Source organism: Aethalodelphis obliquidens, unplaced genomic scaffold, assembly GCF_003676395.1.
Source record: "Aethalodelphis obliquidens isolate GAN/ISIS:26980383/991018 unplaced genomic scaffold, ASM367639v1 scaffold43, whole genome shotgun sequence".
Lineage (NCBI taxonomy): Eukaryota > Metazoa > Chordata > Mammalia > Artiodactyla > Delphinidae > Aethalodelphis > Aethalodelphis obliquidens.
Genome location: NW_020837987.1, coordinates 12,773,869 through 12,793,450, shown reverse-complemented (window position 1 = coordinate 12,793,450; position 19,582 = coordinate 12,773,869). Strand labels below are relative to the sequence as shown.

At 44.9% G+C, this 19,582-nt stretch overlaps 1 protein-coding gene across 1 annotated transcript; it reads right to left on the bottom strand.

Annotated features, from left to right (window-relative positions):
- Positions 1 to 7,449: 7,449 nt before the first annotated feature.
- Positions 7,450 to 18,463, bottom strand: C5AR1 (complement C5a receptor 1). The gene is made up of 2 exons (XM_027079997.1): positions 18,343 to 18,463; positions 7,450 to 9,223 (listed from the first exon to the last, which is right to left on the bottom strand). The coding sequence occupies exons 1-2, from the start codon at positions 18,343 to 18,345 to the stop codon at positions 8,174 to 8,176; spliced, it is 1,053 nt and encodes a 350-aa protein (XP_026935798.1). The 5' UTR covers positions 18,346 to 18,463; the 3' UTR covers positions 7,450 to 8,173.
- Positions 18,464 to 19,582: the final 1,119 nt, after the last annotated feature.

The following is a 19,582-nucleotide window of genomic DNA, read 5'->3' as shown; positions in this document are numbered from 1 at the left end:
CAATGAGAAACCCGCACACTGCAACCAAGAGTAGCCCCCACTCACCGCAACTAAAGAAAGCCCGCGCGCAGCAACGAAGATCCAACGCAGCCAAAAATAAAAATAAATAAAATAAAATAAATTTTAAAAAAAGAAGGAAATCACCTTTAAAAATAATAATAATAAAGTAAAATACACACAACAGCGCCTGGCACACAGGAGATGCTGTGTACATGTTTGTTAAATTAGCAGTAATAAAAAGCATATGCTATCAATTTTTTTAAACTTACATTTTAGGAAGACAGACTTAGCAAGAGGAAGTGGCCCTATTTATTCCAACTTCGGAACCCTTTATTCAGCAGTTTTCGGTGTTTGCGCCACTGTGTGTGTATGCTTTAGAGGTTGAGGGGGCACATTTATACATTTCTTTTATTTTTTTAATTTTATTTATTTATTTTTGCCTTCGTTGGGTCTTTGTTGCTGTGCGTGGGCTTTTCTCTAGTTGCGGCGAGCGGGAGCTACTCTTCATTGTGGTGCGTGGGCTTCTCGTTGTGGTGGCTTCTCTTGCTGCAGAGCACGGGCTCTAGGCACGCGGGCTTCACTAGTTGTGGCACGCGGGCTTCAGTAGTTGTGGCTCACGGGCTCTAGAGCGCAGGCTCAGTAGTTGTGGCACACAGGCTTAGCTGCTCCGCAGCATGTGGTATGTTCCTGGACCAGGGCTCGAACCTGCATCCCCTGCATTGGCAGGAGGATTCTTAAACACTGGGCCACCATGGAAGCCCTATTTATCATTTCTTTTGTTGTTGTTTGGAGAATAAACTCATGTTGGTAAAGGAAGTTATTTTTGTGCCAAGAGACTAGAACTCGCAGCGTGGGCTGGGGTGTCTCTGCGTGACCCAGTCTTGGCTGAGACTGGCCCCAGACCACCCCCTTCCACCATGTTCTCGGGGTGGGGGGGCCTCCTCATCCCCACATCCCACCAGCCCCAGGCCCCTGTGGGAACCCATCCTGGTCAGAAAGAGAAACTAACATGGGAGAAGCATTGGGTGGGGAGGCATTGGCGGGGGTGGGGGGTGTTGAGTGAAGCACTGTCTTTTATCAGCTCAAACTTTCTCTGATCTTTTTGATCTGGACCATTTTTAAAGTCTTTATAGAATTTGTTTCAATATTGCTTCTGTTTTATGTTTTGGTTTTTTGGCTGCAAGCCATGTGGGATCTTAGCTCCCCGTCCAGGGATCGAATCTGCACCCCCTGCATTGGAAGGCGAAGTCTTAACCACTGGACTGCCAGGGAAGTCCCAGACCTTCTCTGATCTTGAGTTTACAGGGATGTGTTTCTCAGATCACTTGATCTTAAACTCCTCGGTCACTGAGTCTCGGGCATATGTTTCTCAGATTCTGGGAAGCTAAGGCTTTCTGGTGTCTCTGGAGCTGGGGGATCTTACCTGGGGATCTGAGGGATGCTGTGAATGGGGACAGGGACACAGCTGTTATAACAAGTGAGGGGCTTTTTGGGGAGTGGGATTCGTTTTACAGATACCCTGAGAGATACTGAGTACCAGCCCCTCAACAATGGAGAAACTTACAATGAGGACATCCTTAGAAGGTTATTAAATTGACCCATATGAAATTGCCAGTTTTGTGAGTCAAAATAGGTTGAAGTCTGGCAAATCGTGGCAACAGAAAACAGATTAATGGTGGCCAGGGCCTGAGGGGAAGGGAGGATGTGAATGGAAAGTAACTGCTTAATGGGAATGGGGTCTTTCTTTTGGGGTGATGAAAATATTCTGGAACTAGTTACATAGTGGTGACAGTTGCACAACATTGTGGATATACTAAATGCTACTAATGGTGAGTTTTATGTTATGTGTATCTTACAAGTTTTTTTAAGTAATAAATAAACTGTTATACCCCCTCACCCTAAAACAGGATGAAGCCTGGTAATTTCATGGAGTGCAGCCTAATGGAATTCTAGAAGCCCAGAGAGTGAGTGGCCAAGATGGGGAAACCAGTCTCTTTTGAACAATACATACTATTACGTGATATCTGATGCATAAAAAAGAGTGCCTGTAACTTGTGTAAAGTACAAAGTACAACAAATTAGCATCTGTAAAATCACTATCCATCTTAGAATCTTTGAATATCTAGATCAAGAGTAAACTTTTTTGGTGAGAGAACTGAGAGTAAATGTTTTAGTTTTTACTGGTCAAGAGGTCATTCATCTCTCTGCTAGAATGAAAGCGGCCACAGATTGAATGGCATGGCTGTGTTCCAATAAAACTTTATTCACAAAAACAAGCAGTGGGCTGGATTTGGCCCGCAGGCTGGAGTTTGCTAACGCCTGATCTAGTTCAAAGACTCTGAAGGCTGAATTGTTGGCATCACAGACTTTCAGAAAGTTGGAATCATAGGTGATTTGACCCAAGGGATCCTACAACATTAGCCACAGACTATTTGAATCACAGGATTCTAGAATGTCACACCAGAATCTTCGAGTGTTAGAAGTATAATAAGGGCTTCCCTGGTGGCACAGTGGTTGAGAGTCTGCCTGCCAATGCAGGGGACACGGGTTCGTGCCCCGGTCTGGGAAGATCCCACATGCCGCGGAGCCGCTGGGCCCGTGAGCCATGGCCGCTGAGCCTGCACGTCCGGAGCCTGTGCTCCGCAACGGGAGAGGCCACAACAGTGAGAGGCCCGCATACTGCAATAAATAAATAAATAAATAAATAAATAAATAAAACTCCAGCTGTTAGATGTTACAATTTTGTAGATGATCTGCACGTTAATCAAGATATTCTAGCCCTGAGCTGTCCAATATGGTAGCCACTGGCCACATGAGGCTACTGAGCATTTAGAATGAGCTGGATCGCTCATGCAGCTCAACACTAAAAAAACAAACAACCCAATCAAAAAATGGGCAGAAGACCTAAATAGACATTTCTCCAAAGAAGACATACAGATGGCCAAGAAGCACATGAAAAGCTGCTCAACATCACTAATTATTAGAGAAATGCAAATCACAACTACAATGAGGTATCACCTCACACCAGCTAGAATGGGCATCATCAGAAAATCTACAAGCACCAAATGCTGGAGAGGGTGTGGAGAAAAGGGAACCCTCTTGCACTGTTGGTGGGAATGTAAATGGATACAGTCACTATGGAGAACAGTATGGAGGTTCCTAAAAAACTAAAAATAGAACTACCATATGACCCAGCAATCCCACTACTGGGCACGTACCCAGAGAAAACCATAATTCGAAAAGACACATGCACCCCAACGTTCATTGCAGCACTATTTACAATAGCCAGGTCATGGAAGCAACCTAAATGCCCGTCGACAGACAAATGGATAAAGAAGATGTGGCACATATATACAATGGAATATTACTCAGCCATAAAAAGGAAAGAAATTGGGTCATTTGTAGATACGTGGATGGATCTAGAGACTATCATACAGAGTGAAGTAAGCCAGAAATAGAAAAACAAATATTGTATATTAACGCGTATGTGTGGAACCTAGAAAAATGGTAGAGATGAACTGGTTTGCAGGGCAGAAATTGAGACACAGACGTAGAGAACAAACGTATGGACACCAAGCGGGGAAAGTGACAGGGGTGGGGGTGGGATGAATTGGGAGATTGGGATTGACATGTATACACTAATATGTATAAAATGGATAACTAATAAGAACCTGATGTATAAAAAAATTAATTAAATTAAATTAAAAAAAAAAAGATAAGCAGACACAGGAAGAAAAATGTTAAGTTGAAACCAGAGATGAAAATAAACAAGACAACCAAAAAACTGTGTGAAAACAGAAATAGTGCAAAGAGGTAAAGAAAAAAGATTTATTATAATTAATAAATTATAATTAGAGAGTTAAAAGAATATATTGCATAAGAACCAGTAGAAAAAAATGAGCTGGATCTGAGATGAAAGATGCTGTGATACACACCAGATTTTGAAGACTTGGCATGAAAAAAAAAAGAATGCAAAATCTCTCAATAACTTTTTATACCAATCACATATTGAAATGACAGTGCTTGAAATATATTTGGTTCAATAAAATATAGCACCAAAATTCATTTTACCTGATTCTTTTTATTTCTCTTTGCTTGTCTCTTGCTTGTCTGCTGAAAAATGTAAAATCATGCATGTGGTTTGCATTATATTCCTATCAGACAACAAGAATTTGGAGTAATACCATCCTGGAGGTTGGAGATGGGGTGCTTGGGAAGGTCACATGGCACAGATGCAGGGCGGGAGTCTCTGACCCACCAGGCCTTGGGGGGCCAGATCTGAGCAACAGGTGGGGCTGTGACAGGGAACTTGAGGGCGGTGGTGCGGAGGTAGGAACACCGCCAACTCAGCCAAACCCATCATTCCCGTCCTTTCCCCACCACTTCCTCTTTAGAACTTGTTGACCTAGCAGATTTCCCAGGCTCCAGATTTCCCAATCGCCTGGCCCTTCAACCCACTTCCCTCCTGGGCAGCACTGATCAACACCAGGCTGAGGATGCCTTGAAGAAGATACCTGGATCCCACATGTTGGCCTCCAAGTGTTTCTAGAAGACCACTGTGGGACCCAGCTTCTGGGAAGCATCTTCTTTCCAAATCAGCATGAAGGAAAGACCTTACTGCCTGCAGCCCACTGCCCAAACCAGGAAAGCCAGAGGATGGCCAGAAACAGAGATAGAGCATAGGTGTGGGAAGTCAGGGAGGACTTCCTGGAGGAGGCTGCACCCTGAAGGAAGGTAGAATAGCGATAGAGGTGGTCTTTTAAAAACAGACCAAGCAGCTGGGAGACCAGGCAGGAGAAGGAGCAGGGATCCAAGTGGGAGGGAATGGAGGGCTTGGACCATGAAAGGCATGGGGTGGGAAGAGGGTAGCGTCCAGCATGGGTCCCAAGTGCAGGCTTGGGTGACTATATGGACGGTAGGACACCCCCTGGGTTGGGGAATGCAAAGGGAGGGGGAGGTTTGGGAGAAGATGCCGAGATCATTTTGGGCAAAGTAGGTACGGAGTCCACACCCTGAAGAGAGAGAGAGAACTGTGAAAGTATTGGGTGAAGTCACAAAAGTAGGAAGCCTGTTCAAGAGAACTCTAGAAAGCCAACATTTCAGGGCAGAGGAAGAAAGTCTGCAGAGGAGGCAGGGAAGGATCACACTGAGAGAGAGGATAATCAGCCGGCCTGGAACCCGCCAGGGAGGAGGCCCAAGCAGCTGGGAGGAGGGTGGAAGGAAGGATGTGGGCTGACCAGGTAGAAGGGATCGCCAGCATCTTTACAGAGGGCATCAGACCTGAAGGTAGCTGGGGCTCAGGTCTTCCCCCAACGATCTTGCTGCTAGAGGGTCTGCACAGGTACCAACATTTACTATCAAAAACCACACACAACCTCTTCTGGAAGTCCTGCAGAGCACCTGTCACTCTAGGTGCTCAGACAGCATCTTTAAATAAAAGTTGTCCCCAAGGCAGACATGAGAACACTGTAGTAGCAGGATTCAGCTATGTTTCCCATCGGAATTAGGCAAAATCCCAGCCCAGCGCCCGATGCTGGAGGCTGTTCCCTGGACCCAGCCAGCTCTTGAAAAAAGGAGGGAGTCGATATCTATGTGGTCGTTGGATTCAGGGACCACCAGCTCTGTGTGGCTCCCTGGACACTTGTAATGTGCCAGTCTGAATGGAGATATGCTGTGACTGTAACACACCCAGGATTCTGAAGACAGTACCAAAAAAAAAAAGTAAAATGTAGCAGCCACTATGGAGAACAATATGGAGGTTCCTTTAAAAAACTCAAAATAGGGTTACCACATGACCCGGCAATCCCACTCCTGGGCATATATCCACAGAGAACTCTAATTAGAAAAGACACATGCACCCCAATGTTCATAACAGCACTATTTACAATAGCCAAGACATGGAAGCCACCTAAATGTCCATTGACAGATCAATGGATGAAGAAGATGTGGTACATATATACAATAGAATATTACTCAGCCATAAAAAAGAATGAAATGATGCCATTTGCAGCAACATGGATGGACCTAGAGATTATCATGTTAAGTGAAGTAAGTCAGAGAAAGACGAATACCATATGATATCACTTATATGTGGAATCTAAAAAAAATGATACAAATGAACTTATTTACAAAACAGAAATACTCACAGACGTAGAAAGCAAACTTATGGTTACCAGAGGAGATAGCGGGGTGAGGGGATAGATAAATTAGGAGTTTGGGATTAACATATACACACTACTATACATAAAATAGATAAACAACAAGGACCTGCTGTATAGCACAGGAGGGAACTATACTCAATATCTTGTAATAACCTATAATGGAAAAGAATCTGAAAAAAATATATGTATAACTGTATCACTTTGCTGTTCACTTGAAACTAACATAACATTGTAAATTAACTATACTTCAATTAAAAAAAGAATGTAAAAGACCTCATAATAATTTTTCACACTGATTACATGTCAAAATAAAAATATTTTCAATATATTGAGTTAAGCAAAATATATTATTGATTATATTATTATTTTATCAATTTATATTAGATATCTCTATATATAGTAATATATAAATATATTAATAGCACTAATATTACTATAATATATTCATACGTATATACATTAATATAGTATTGATATATGTTATATATTTTGTCATATTACATATTTATATATTATATAATTATAAACAAAATTATTATATAATATATACTACATAGATATTCATGTAACATATAATCACATAGTACATAATAAATTATTATAATATAATTAATATAGCATTCATATCATTGTTGTTAATATAACATATAATTGCATTACATTATTAAATATATTACTATTATTTCATCCTTTTCATTTAAATTTTTAACGTGGCTAGTAAAAAGTTTTAAACTACCTACGTGGCTCACATCATATTTCTGTTGGTCTGTACAATATTTCTAGCCAATGTGGACACACACACAGACACACACAGAAAACACTAAGCAGGAATATTTCCAAGTCAGTTATAAACAACACAATATTTCAACATTTATTATTTTTTATTTTCATTTTTCAACTGGTGTGTACTAGCTTTTTTGAAAGTCCAAAGGTTACATGCTTTGTATGTTATATATGTATGAGTCTATCGATATAACATTCTTGAAAGGACCAAATCACAGAGATGGAGAGAGGATTCGTGGTTGCCAAGGGTTCGGGACAAGGCTGGGGAGGGTAGAAGGCAGTGAGAGTGGCTAGAAAGGGGTGTCACGAGGGATCCTGGCAGTGATGAAAATGACCTGCGCCTCGACCGTATTCATGTCATCTTGGTTGTGATATCGTAATGTCACTTTTGCTTTTGCTTTTGCAAGGTGGCTTTTGCAAGATGTGCCTATTGCAGGAAACAGGTCAGAGGTACCCAGGGTCACTCCGTTTTACTACCTACAACCCAACGGCATGAGAATTTAAATGAGGTCAAAATAAAATGTTTAATTTTTTTTTCAGCGCAAACAGAACAGCAGTTGACAATGTAAGACAGCAAATTCCCCTGGGACCCCATTCCCTCGAGGGGCCCAACCAATGTTTCCCAACCCTAGGTGTCTTCCTCACTGCTTACTTTTTGCCATAACTATATAACATCTTTTTACTTAGTACTTTTTTTTTAACCCAGTGAAGTAACATACTGACTTACTGTTTTTCTTTAAATCAACTCAATTCTAAAAGCTGAGATAGGTCCGTGGACTTTTGCTTTGTACTAAACAAGAATAACTTCTGAGATGCCAGTTACATTTTTCTTTTTTTGCCAACTCTCCATAAAATAAATATAGAACTCTGTTTTTCAAGGTTTGAACGTTTCTGTTTGTCTGGGTTCTACGTGTCTAATGTATTCACACTCTCTGCACACGAACGTGTTGTTCTATGGAAGGACTCCAGGTATATTGGTTGCTGTTTGTTTTCCAAAGTCCTTGGATGGAAAGAAAGGTTGGGGGTCCCTAGAAGGACGTGCTAATCTTGGAAATGAGGAGTGATGAGAAGGGTTCGCCTGGAAGAGGAAGGACAAGTCTGGGAACGATGGAAGGAATGGAGGCGAATTCACTCAACCACCACCCACCTCGCCAAGATCCAATAAGCAAAGTGAATGGACCGGAAGTTTGGTGGAGCGCTGGAAAGATGGGGGCCATAGAGGCCTCCCCTTACACCTCCTGGCTCTTCAGGGCCGGGGTGTCCACCGTGGAGAACGTGTTGGACTTGCTCTCCCTGCCCACGGACTCTTCGGCCAACACGCCCTGGATCCTGGAGGGGAGGGACTTGAGGAACCGGGTATGAAAGCCCTGGGCAGCAACCACGTAGATGATGGGGTTAATACAGCAGTTGATGTAAGCTATGGAGACACACAGGGCATCCAAACTGGACACGAATTTGAAGTTTGTCTTGTGGGAAAAAGACAGCATCATCCCTGTCACCTGGTAGGGCAGCCAAAAGACAAAAAAGCTGGTCACCACTGCCACCACCACCTTGAGAGTCTTGGTGGAACGGGTGGCACTGCGGCTCCACGCCCGGATCAGAAGGAAGGTGTAACAGACTGTAAGTGTGACCAGCGGCCCCAGGAAGCCCACGACCAGCCGGATGATGGCCACGGCCCTCTCTATACGTAAACCGTCCTTACCATAGTCAAGCACACACGTCATCTTGTATGGGAAGTGTTCCACATGGACCTTACGATACAAAAAGGAAGGTATGGTCAGCAGCAGAGCCAAGGCCCAGGCCACACCGCAGGCCGCCCAGGCCATGCGGGCCCCTCGATAGTTCTGGCACCAGATGGGATTAAGCACCAACAAGAAGCGGTCGGCGCTGATGGTGGCCAGAAGCAAGATGCTGGCATACATGTTGAGCAGGATAAGACAAGGCAGGATTCCACAGGCAGCATCACCGAAGGGCCACTCGTTGTGCAGGACAATGGATGTAAACAAGACAGGCAGCGCCAGACAGGAGAGGAGGTCAGCCACCGCCAAGTTGAAAAACCAGATGGCATTGATGGTTCGCTTAACCTCGGACCCCGTCACACAGACCACCAGGGCGTTGCCTGGCACTCCCACCAGGAAGACGACTGCAAAGATTACCAGGGCGATCACATCTGGAATACGCAGCCTGCGACTTTGGGAAGAGCCATCCACCGATATGTCGGGATTATGGGTCCAGTTGCTATCATCGTAGTAATCAGAGGTGCTATTAGTCATGGAGTCCTGGGTGGAATCAGAGAAGCAGGGATGGTATAAGTCTGCAGACAGGTGGCGGGGGGGCCCATCAGAGCTACTCAAAGCCCATCACTCCACTTCTTTAAGTCTTAGGTTTCTCCCGGGGAAATGGGGATGCTGGGGGCTGAGAGCCAGCTGGGGTGTCATACCACTTATTAAAATAGTGAAAACCCTTCCACGTTAATGGGTCTCCGTGCCATCCTGCCACCTCCCCCTGAAGTCCCTGGACTTCCCCAGAGTCTAGCAACCGAATGGTTAAAGCCTAGGCCTGCTACAATACTGTGGTCACTATCGACTCTGGCCAGGACCCATGACACACTGCTTGTTAGACATCTTTAATGTCACCAACACACTGAGATGATATTACTGAGCGGGTAGTTCCCCCACCAACACCACCACCAGCAGTATCACCCCCTTTTGCTGCCTCCCACCCACTGAGGCAGCTCTGTGCTCTGCCTGGGAGCAGCTACCCAGAGTCAGCAGTGTTTCAACAGGGCCTCATATACTCAGGCATCAGGGGTAGACAGGGAGCATCAGTCATCAAGATACATAATATCTTTTTTTAAAGTTAATTCTGTACTTTAATCCTTACAGGAGAATAAGCTAATAATCATACGAACATAAATCCAAAACTGATAGCCCAAGTCCTGAGCTATTCCCTAAATTTAATTTTTCATTTACTTCTTTTTCAAATTTGCATTGGAGTATAGGCAATTTAACAATGTTGTGTTAGTTTCAGGTGTACAGCAAAGTGAAGATATACAATATCTTAATGAAATATTTTAAAGAATCAAGGTGAATGCACCCCCCCACCCCCAGAAAAAAACCACAGTGCAAAAAAATTCTAATTTTAAATGAAGGCAACCTGCTGCAGTTGTTTGTTTGTTTTATGGCCCTGCATTATTATGCAAGAGGAACCTGCAGATCAGCCCACAGTTTTCATTCTCAGCTGGGTGGGGTTTTGCAGGTGGACAATGGCGTGCAAACATTCAAGCCACGTGGGGCTTTACGTATAGTCATGGGGTTTTAGGAGGGGTTGTTTTGGGAAGGGGGCTGGTAAAGCTTTATTTAGTTTTTCTACTTGGTTCAAACTATGGAAGGATATTTTCCTAAGTGTAGATAGGGGCACACATGTGTCCTTCTGCCCTGGGTACCAGGGTGGCTCGGCACGACACTAGGATCCAAACCCCGACTGTCCTACTTGAAGCCTACGTGGCCCTCTGCAAGTTCCATTACTGCTTCATGCCTCCATTTCATTCCTGGTTAACTCCTATAGCAGTCCTTCAGTTTTAGCTATCGTTCTTCCAAAACCTCAGTCTCAGAGCAGAGAGAAGATATTTAGGGGCAGCAAGAGGAAGAAGAAGAAATAAGAATAAGAAATAGACATGTACCTTGCTAGAGGCAGGGCAGAAGGGATGAAAGGAATAGAGAAGGATATGAGTTCAAGAACAAAGGGTATCTTAGTGCATAGATTCTGGTCTTTAATTACCACCTGGCATTCAGAGGAACCAGGGCTCCTTGGAGAAAGGCTGTTTCCTGTTCTGGGACAGAAAATATACAAGATGAGCCCAGAACATCTCACACTAGAAAGTAAGAAAAAATGTTAAATAATGAGAGGGACTTATCAAAGAGACAGCCTGAAAAAGCTCCCACGAGTCAAAAGATGGTACAATTTGCGTATATAATAATAACAATAATAATAAACAATAACTGTGATGCAATAAAATACATTAATAATAAAGATCTATGAGTTCATAATGGTAATAAAAGCAAATAAGCCCATTGGTCATATTTTTATTCTGGAAAGGGAATGAATCAAGCACTTATCCTGCCATTTCTGTACAGAGTCTATTTCAGGGATTAAAAAGAGTCAATGTGGGAGGGCCTTCTTTAGAGAAGAATCTAAAAATAATACTTGCAGAAGGAATGATAGACGAGGAAACATGGATCTGGATGACAATCAACAACACCTAATAAAACCATCAGGTGAAAAACAGACAGGAACTTTATAATAAACAGGTTGAGCTGGCACTGCACACCCTCCATTCAGCCTCAGCGCCTGGAGAAGACAGACAAGTAGACTTTTGCTCTATCTGATGTGATGCAGTAGAAAGGATACGGCACCACCTATGAAGTAATTTTTGCAAAAAAAAAAAAAAGAAGAAGAAGAAGGTCAATCTAATCAAGATTCTAGATCTAAAACTACCAGTTTACAGGAAAAGCAGAGGAAAGAGGAACACGTTAACTCACACCACAGGGACAAAATCAGCCCCATCGGAACTCAGGAAACGCTACAGGACAAATGGTCTTGTTACTCTCACAAATAAATGGCGTTTTTAAAACGGAAGGGGAGGGACTTCCCCGGCGGTCCAGTGGCTAAGACTCAGTGCTGCCAATGCAGGGAGCACAGGTTCAATCCCTGGTTGGGGAAATAAGATCCTACATGTCGTGCAGTGCGGCCAAAAGATTAAAAGAAGGGGGCAGGGGAAGGAACGGGAAGTGTCATGGATTAAAAGAGGTTTAAGAAGCATATCAAGCAAAGGCAAAATGGAGACCTTGGTTGGATCCAATTGGAATAATCATATGGGAAAGAAGATACTTTAGAGATAACCTGGGAGATTTAAAGATGGACCAGATAGGGCTTCCCTGGTGGCGCAGTGGTTGAGAGTCTGCCTGTCGATGCAGGGTACACGGGTTCGTGCCCCGGTCTGGGAGGATCCCACATGCCGCTCCGCGGCTGGGCCCGTGAGCCATGGCCCCATGGCCCCATGGCCGCTGAGCCTGCGCGTCCGGAGCCTGTGCTCCGCAGCGGGAGAGGCCACAACAGTGAGAGGCCCGCGTACCGCAAAAAAGGTAAATAAATAAAAAATAATAATAAGAGCTGGATTTTTAGGGCACCTAAATTTGCAGGCTGAGGTTGATACCCACTAAACACCCAGCTCGTGGATTAAATAAGATGAAAAATGTTTAAGCACCTGGCAAAATGCCTGGTACACTCTAGGGAGACGAGAAATGGTAATGCTCTTATTATTTATCGATCTTACAATTACTGAAGAGCTCAGATCTTTCTCTGAACAACTGTTTTTTATTTCTAGTTCCTTTATGTTACCCTAAGGTCAACTGGGTCAATAGGGCTGATGGTCCAGGGTACTTGCTGGTAGAGCCATAGCAGTGATTAAATTATTCAGAGGGAAAATGTCAGTGTCAGCTGATGAGTGGATGAACAGGGTATGCTATACCCATGCCGTGGAATATTATTTAGCCATAAAAAGGGATGAAGCATTGATGCAAGCTACAACGTGGATGAAGCTTGTAAACATTATGCTGAGCGAAAGAGGTCAGACACAAAAGGTCACGTATCATATGCTTCCATTTACATGAGGGGTCCGGAATAAGCAAATCCATAGAGATGGGGAACGTGCTAGTCATTGCCAGGGACTGGGGAAAGGGAATCAGGGAGGGAGTGCTTAATGGGTACGGGGTTTCTTTTGAGGGTGGTTAAAAGGTTCTGGAAATAGATACAGATAGTGATGGGACAACATCTTGAATGTACTAAATGTCACTGAATGGTACACTTTAAAATGGTGAATTAGTGTGTGTGGCTGATTCATTTCGTTGTGCAGTAGAGGCTAACGCAACATTGCAAAGCAACCATACTCCAATAAAAATTAATATAAATAAATACATAAATAAAATGGTGAATTGTACATTACGTGAATTATACTCAATTAAAATTAAAATACCAGTGTCATAAAGACAAGAGATGAATGGGGACGAAAGAGCCAGGACAACCCAATGTCATGTGACATCCTGGACCAGAGTCTGGAGCAGGAAAAACAAATTCACTCTAAAGGGCATTATTTGGACAATTGAGCAAGTTTGAATATGATCTAGTATCGCACCATTTGCATATAGATAATAGTATCTCACCAAACAGTAAATTTCCTGACATTGATCATTGTGCTGTGCTCGTGTAAATGAATGTCCTTGTTCTTGAGAAGGAGACACCGAGACATTGGGGGGGCAAAGGACATGATGCCTGCAACTTACTCTCAACTGGTTCAGGAAAAAAAGACAGTAGATGATAGATAGATAGATAGATAGATAGATAGATAGATAGATGATAGATAGATGATAGATAGATGATAGATAGACAAAGCAAACTTGGAGAATCTGGATAAAGAGTATATGGAAGTTCTTTGTATTATTCTTGTAATTTTTCTATAAGTGTGAAAATGTTTCAAAAAAGTTAAAATTGTTGAATTGTTTCCATTGATAACGAGCCCCTGCCCTGAGCCACCCACCTGTACCATCCCCCCACTCCCAGAACCCTGGCCTCCCATTTTCCTACTTTGGGACCCCCACCCCCAGTTCCCATGCTCGGATCACTAAAGGGTTAATGCCGGGCATGGTAAGAGGCCCCAGACCCTGCTCAGCGGGGGCTCTGCCCCTTAGCAGGATGTTAAATATTTTAAAGGTCCACCTCAGACATGATACATGAAGCTAACTTTTGTCCCTGCTCGTTTCACAAGCTCTCGGCCATGCTTAGCTGCAGAATAAGCCAGACCTCGAAAAGGGGAGCCTCCCCACCCCCTGCTCTCACGCTCACCGTTACCCCTCTCATCAGCTGACAAAATTCCTTTTCTGGAATGAACTCACGAGACCCCTTCCTCTCACTGACTTCACGAGTGCAGAAAAAAGATGCTAACTCTAACCCTTTGTGATTTCTAGGATGCTCCGGATAAAAAAGGCTTGCAAAGGTTTGCCATTGCAGCATAACTACAAAGACTAGAAATAGCTGAAGCATCCAGAAAGAGGGGACTGACTAAATGAATGACGGCAAATCCAGGCAAAGTAGCACTATGCAACCGCTGAAAGAATGAGGAAGTTTACGTAAGGATGTGTGTGGAAAGAGCTCCAAGATCTAGGGTGAAATAGAAAAAGTAAAAACCGAACGGTGTGTGACGCACCCCACCTACAAAAGAGGAACCTCTCTCTCTCTCTCACTCTCTCAGTTTTTCTCTCTCTCTCCCTTCCTTCCCCCCTGCTCCCTCCCCTCTGTCTCTATCATTCTATCTCTCCGTGTGTGTATTTGTGTGTGTTTGCTTGTGTATGCACAGACTAGTTCCAGAAGCAGACAGGAAATCTGTAACAGTGGTTCCCCCTGGGGAGGGGAAGTAGTGGGTTGGAGGCAAGCATTGGAAGGAAGATTTTACCATACATGCTTTTGTTCTTCTTATATGTAGAGCCATACCAGTGAATGCACCGTCCTTTCCCCCCAAAATGGATGTTATATAGACTATACAGAAGAATTCATGGTTCTACCATTCTAGGAGTCTAGGAAAGCTTCTAATAATATTTCTTCATTGCACAAATATTAACAGGCTAGGGGATTTGTTCCTGACATACCTGGCACCTGCCCTTGGAGAGGTTATGGTCTACTGGGAGAGAGAAATGAATCCCCAGGGATGGTAACTGAGTGTGTTCCATAGAGAATCCAGCCTGGTGTGGGACCAGGAGAAGGGTCTTGGTGAAATAAAACCACAGCACCGTTCAACAGAATTTTCCGTACTGATGGAAATATTCCAGATGTGCACCTTCCAAGATGGTAGCCACCAGTCACCTGTGGCTGTTGAGGGCATGAAATGTGGCAGATGTGTCTGGGAACTGAACTTTTACTTTTCTGTCATTTTAATTAAATGACTGGCCACATGTGGCTGGTGACAACCGTCTTGGACAACACAGGTCTGGGGCTCCTAAGTGATTCCTAAGTGCTGGGCGCTGTTCTCCATGCTTCCCAGGTGTTAGTTCGTCAATTCCCTAAACACAGTATTTATGCCACAACAACCCCAAAGGCAGGGTACTCTTATTGTTCCTAAGTTCACAGGCTCATTTCAAGAGCCCTTGTCTGTTGTGTGGAGAAATGGCTCCTGATCAGAAGCGAAGAAGAGGAGACTGGGACTGTCTAGCTGCGGTGAGGGATGGTGGTGGCTTGCACTAGGGTGGTGGCAGTGAGGAGTCATGAATGAATAGGAGGAGAACAAGGTGAAGAAGATGCTTACGAGAAAAGAACTCAGAATTGCCAAGCTCTGTTCTAAGTCCTTTTCACATATCAGCTCGCTTATTTATTTAGGCCATGTGGCATGCGGGCTCTTAGTTCCCCAACTAGGAATTGAACCTGCGAACCTTGCAGTGGAAGCGTGGAGTCTTAACCACTGGACCGCCAGGGAAGTCCCATGTATCATCTTTTTTAATCCACAGGACGACCCTATGAGCATTGTTGCCATTGCAACACCCATTTTACAGATGAGAAAACTGAGGCTACAGAGCTTAAGAGACCTTTCCTAGTCCTCGCAGTTAGCAAGTGGCAGAGGTAGGAGAGAACTTCTGAGAGTCCAACTCCAGAGCCCTCTCTGAGAGGCTACCAGATCTCAAGTGTATTGGGAGTGAGGGGCATGCATTCAAGGCAAAAGGCCACAAGGTAACAGGGAGGAGTGTCCACACACCAGAAAAATGAACGAACATCAGTGTGGCTGGCAGGTAGCCAAGACGAGGTGGGAGGAGCCACAGATGCCATGTTAAAGGATATGTATTTTATCCTGGGGTAATGGGGAGCCATGGATGGTCTTGGAACTGAGGAGGGACTAGATGAGAGTTTCTCTTTAGAAAGATCCCTCTGGCTGCTGTGAGGAGGTAAGACTAGAGGCAAGAGGACCAGAGAGGAGGCAGGGGCAGGGACCCAGGCCAGCGAAGATGGTGGCTTGGATGGGGGTGATGCCCAGGGGAGGAAGAAAAGTGGAAAGACTTAAGAGGCATGACAGGGGACTTCCCTGGTGGTCCCGTGGTTAAGACTCCGCGCTCCCAATGCAGGGTGCCTGGGTTCGATTCCCGGTCAGGGAACTAGATCCCGCATGCATGACACAAATAAGACCCAGCACAGCTAAATAAATAAATAATAAATAAATATTTTTTTAAAAAAGGAGGCATGACATGACTACAGTCAAGCAGCTGGTGGGTGGTAAACTCTGCCCCAGCCCCTTCCCTCCCTCACTGGGTTTCAGTCTCGCCATCCTCACAGCAGGAAAGTCCTGCCAACTGTCCCCTCCATTACGGTGGAAACAACAGACTCACTTAGGAATGCTGTCAGAGCTCATAAATACGAAGAAGGCACAGTTTTCTTTTTTTTCCGGAATATCCCTCTCCCTGTTCCTACATGGACACACGTCTTTAAACAATCCACCCACAGAACCACTTGAAACCATTACAGCATCCTCTGAGACATGGGATACAAGGGTGGAGGTGAGCACCTCGACTCAGATTTACCTTCCTGAGTTTGCAATCTTTGTGACTCAGCATCCCTGAGCACGAAGAAACATAAGCACTTGCATTTTAAAAACCACGAGAAAAAGACAAGCCTTCAGATCCTTTGAGGATGCAATGAACTGCCTTTCAGGTTGGCAAAAATTAAAAATTTCCATATAACTATGCAGATGGGGGTCTAGACAAGTAGATACTCTCATGCTCTGTAGATGAGGAATGTAAATTGGTACAAGTTTTGTCAATATCTGTTAAAGTAAAAATTGCCCATGCCTTGGATTCAGCGTTTGCAGTTCTGGAAACCCAGATGTGGGTCCAAAGATATAATTTGGGTTTTGGTTTGGTTTGGTTTGGTTTTGCCATGCGGTTTGTGGGATCTTAGCTCCCTGACCAGGGATCTAACACCGGCCCTTGGCGGTGAAAGCACCGAGTTTTAACCACTGGACCACCAGGGAATTCCCTAATTTTGGTTTTAAAGACAAAGTATTGGACAGCCTAAATCTCCTTTGATAAGAGATGGAAACTCCCACTGGCATATCACACAGCTGATAAAAGGAAAGAGGCAATTTCCCTGAAATACATGGGGATGATACCTTCCTCACAGATGGTTTAAGTCAAAATTCATAAGTGTCAAGTGCCTAGCACAGTGCCTGGCATGCAGTAGGCGCTCAATAAATGCTGGGCAATAATATAATATGTTATTCATGAAAGAAAAAAAAAGACATAGGACAATGTGTAAAAGAGACTTCCCTTGGGCTTCCCTCGTGGCGCAGTTGTTGAGAATCTGCCGGCTAATGCAGGGGACACGGGTTCGAGCCCTGGTCTGGGAAGATCCCACATGCCGCAGAGCAACTAGGCCCGTGAGCCACAACTACTGAGCCTGCGCGTCTGGAGCCTGTGCTCCGCAACAAGAGAGGCCGAGATAGTGAGAGGCCCGCGCACCGCCGTGAAGAGTGGCCCCCACTTGCCACAACTAGAGAAAGCCCTCGCACGGAAATGAAGACCCAACACAGCCAAAACTAAATTAATTAATTAATTTTAAAAAGCCAAGCATTTGAAGCCCTTTAAAAAAAAAAGAGAGAGAGACTTTCCTTTATAGAGTGGGTGGGGGAGAAAGGATAGACATGTCACAAGCATTGAGGGCCAACTGTATGCCAGGCACTGCTGTAAGAGCTTTCTGTGTATTATCTCATTTAATTCTCTCCACGACCCTACGATGTAGATTCCGCTCTGCAGGGTTACTATCCCCATCTTCGCGGTAAAGAGAAGGAGGTTCAGAAAGACGGGTCTCGTCCGCTATTACACAGGAAAGGCAGGGTTTGAACCCCATTTCAGTATGACCCTCGTGTCAAACTGCTCCTTACTTCGTTCCCTACGCTGCCCTGGAGCACCTGTAGACTGTTTCCAGAAGGATCCACCACAAACTGGTGCCCACCGTTGCCTCTGGGGGAAGCTACAATGAATCTGAAGCTCTGGGGAGGGAAGGGAGTTTCACGGAATACCCTTTAGGGGTTTGGAGCTATTTAACAGAAAGAAAAAGAAAAAGTTGAAGCTAATCGTGGGCCCTATAATCCCTTGACAATCTAACTTTTAACTGCCTCTCAGACCTGGAGTGGGAGAGTCTGAGATGAGGGAGAGGGGAGAAGGAGGGGGCTGGGGGCTGGAGATCCAGGACCAGGAGGAGGGGGAAGGAAAGGGGGAGAGGTAGCAAGAAGGGGCGAGTGGGGAGAGCAGACGGAGCCCAGAAGGGTAGAGGGTGTCTGCCCCCCACTCCCCCGACCAAGACTCACCATATTCAGGTTTCTCCCAGGTTCTCCGCTGATCAAAGTTTCCCTCCTGCCTGAGGGTTGTGGTTTTTAAAGCCCCAAGTGACTCTGCAGAGAGGCGGAGAGGAAATGACCCATCTTTCCCCTCTGGAGTTCTCATTGGTCTAGGGCTCCTTCCGCGGGGCACACACCCAGAGAGATCTGATCACCTCCTCCCAGCCACAGGAAGGAGGCAGGGGCTCCGAAACCTGAGGAAGTTCCAGGTCCCAGGAGGGAGGAAGCCAGAGGAAAGAGACCCACGCTCCATTTAGGCTCAGCCCCTCTCCAGGCTTTGGTTTGCCCCATTTGAGATGATATCTCCCTTTCCTTCTATGGCCCCAGGTAGCAGTGGAAAATCTCAGGGGTCCAACTGGCTTAAACCTGGGAAACAGGGATTGTGAGACCCAGCCTCCCAACCAGGTTCCATTGAGGCCCAGAGAGGCAAAGCAGGTCTGTGGAGGTGGCCCAGCACTTGGGGACTGTTCCGTCTTCCTCCCTAGAGTTTTGAAGTTGGCACACACACACCCAGAGCCACCACCATCCTTTCCAGCCCCATTCTGGGTTCTTGTGGAAACACGCTGGAGTCTGGGGCAGGGAAGGATTCTACCTGATTTAGTTTCTTATTGCTGCTGTAACAAATCGCCATAAAACAACAAAAATGTATCCTTTCACAGTTCTAAAGGCCAGAAATCCGAAATCAAAATGTCGCCAAGGCCACACTTCCTCTGTAGGCTCCAGAGCAGAATCTGTTCCTGCCTCTTCCAGCTCTGGTCTCCGCCAGCATTCCTTGGCTTGTGGCCACATCACTCCAATCTCTGCCTAGATAATCCAGGATAATCTCCCATTTCAAGATCCTTAATTTATCTGCAAAGTCCTTTTTCCTATATAAAGTCACGCCCTGGGTTCCAGGAATTAGGATGCAGACATCACTGGTAACCATTCTTCTGTCTACCACAATGAGCATGATTATTACGACGGGTGCAGAAACAGGTTCATTTTTCCCATGCTTGTCTGCAACTCTCCTGTAGACCACCCACATCATTCCTCCACAAAGAGTATTTTTCTCCAGCAAGCTTCAGTTTGTGAAGATCTAGCTTTCTTTTTATTGCAAAGATGATCCATGCACCTTGTAAACATTTGAACAATCCAGAAATGCCCTCCTCACCCCCACCCCCCAAAAAAAGCATTGAAAAACCCCCTGACTGCTAACCTTCTGAAACTCCTA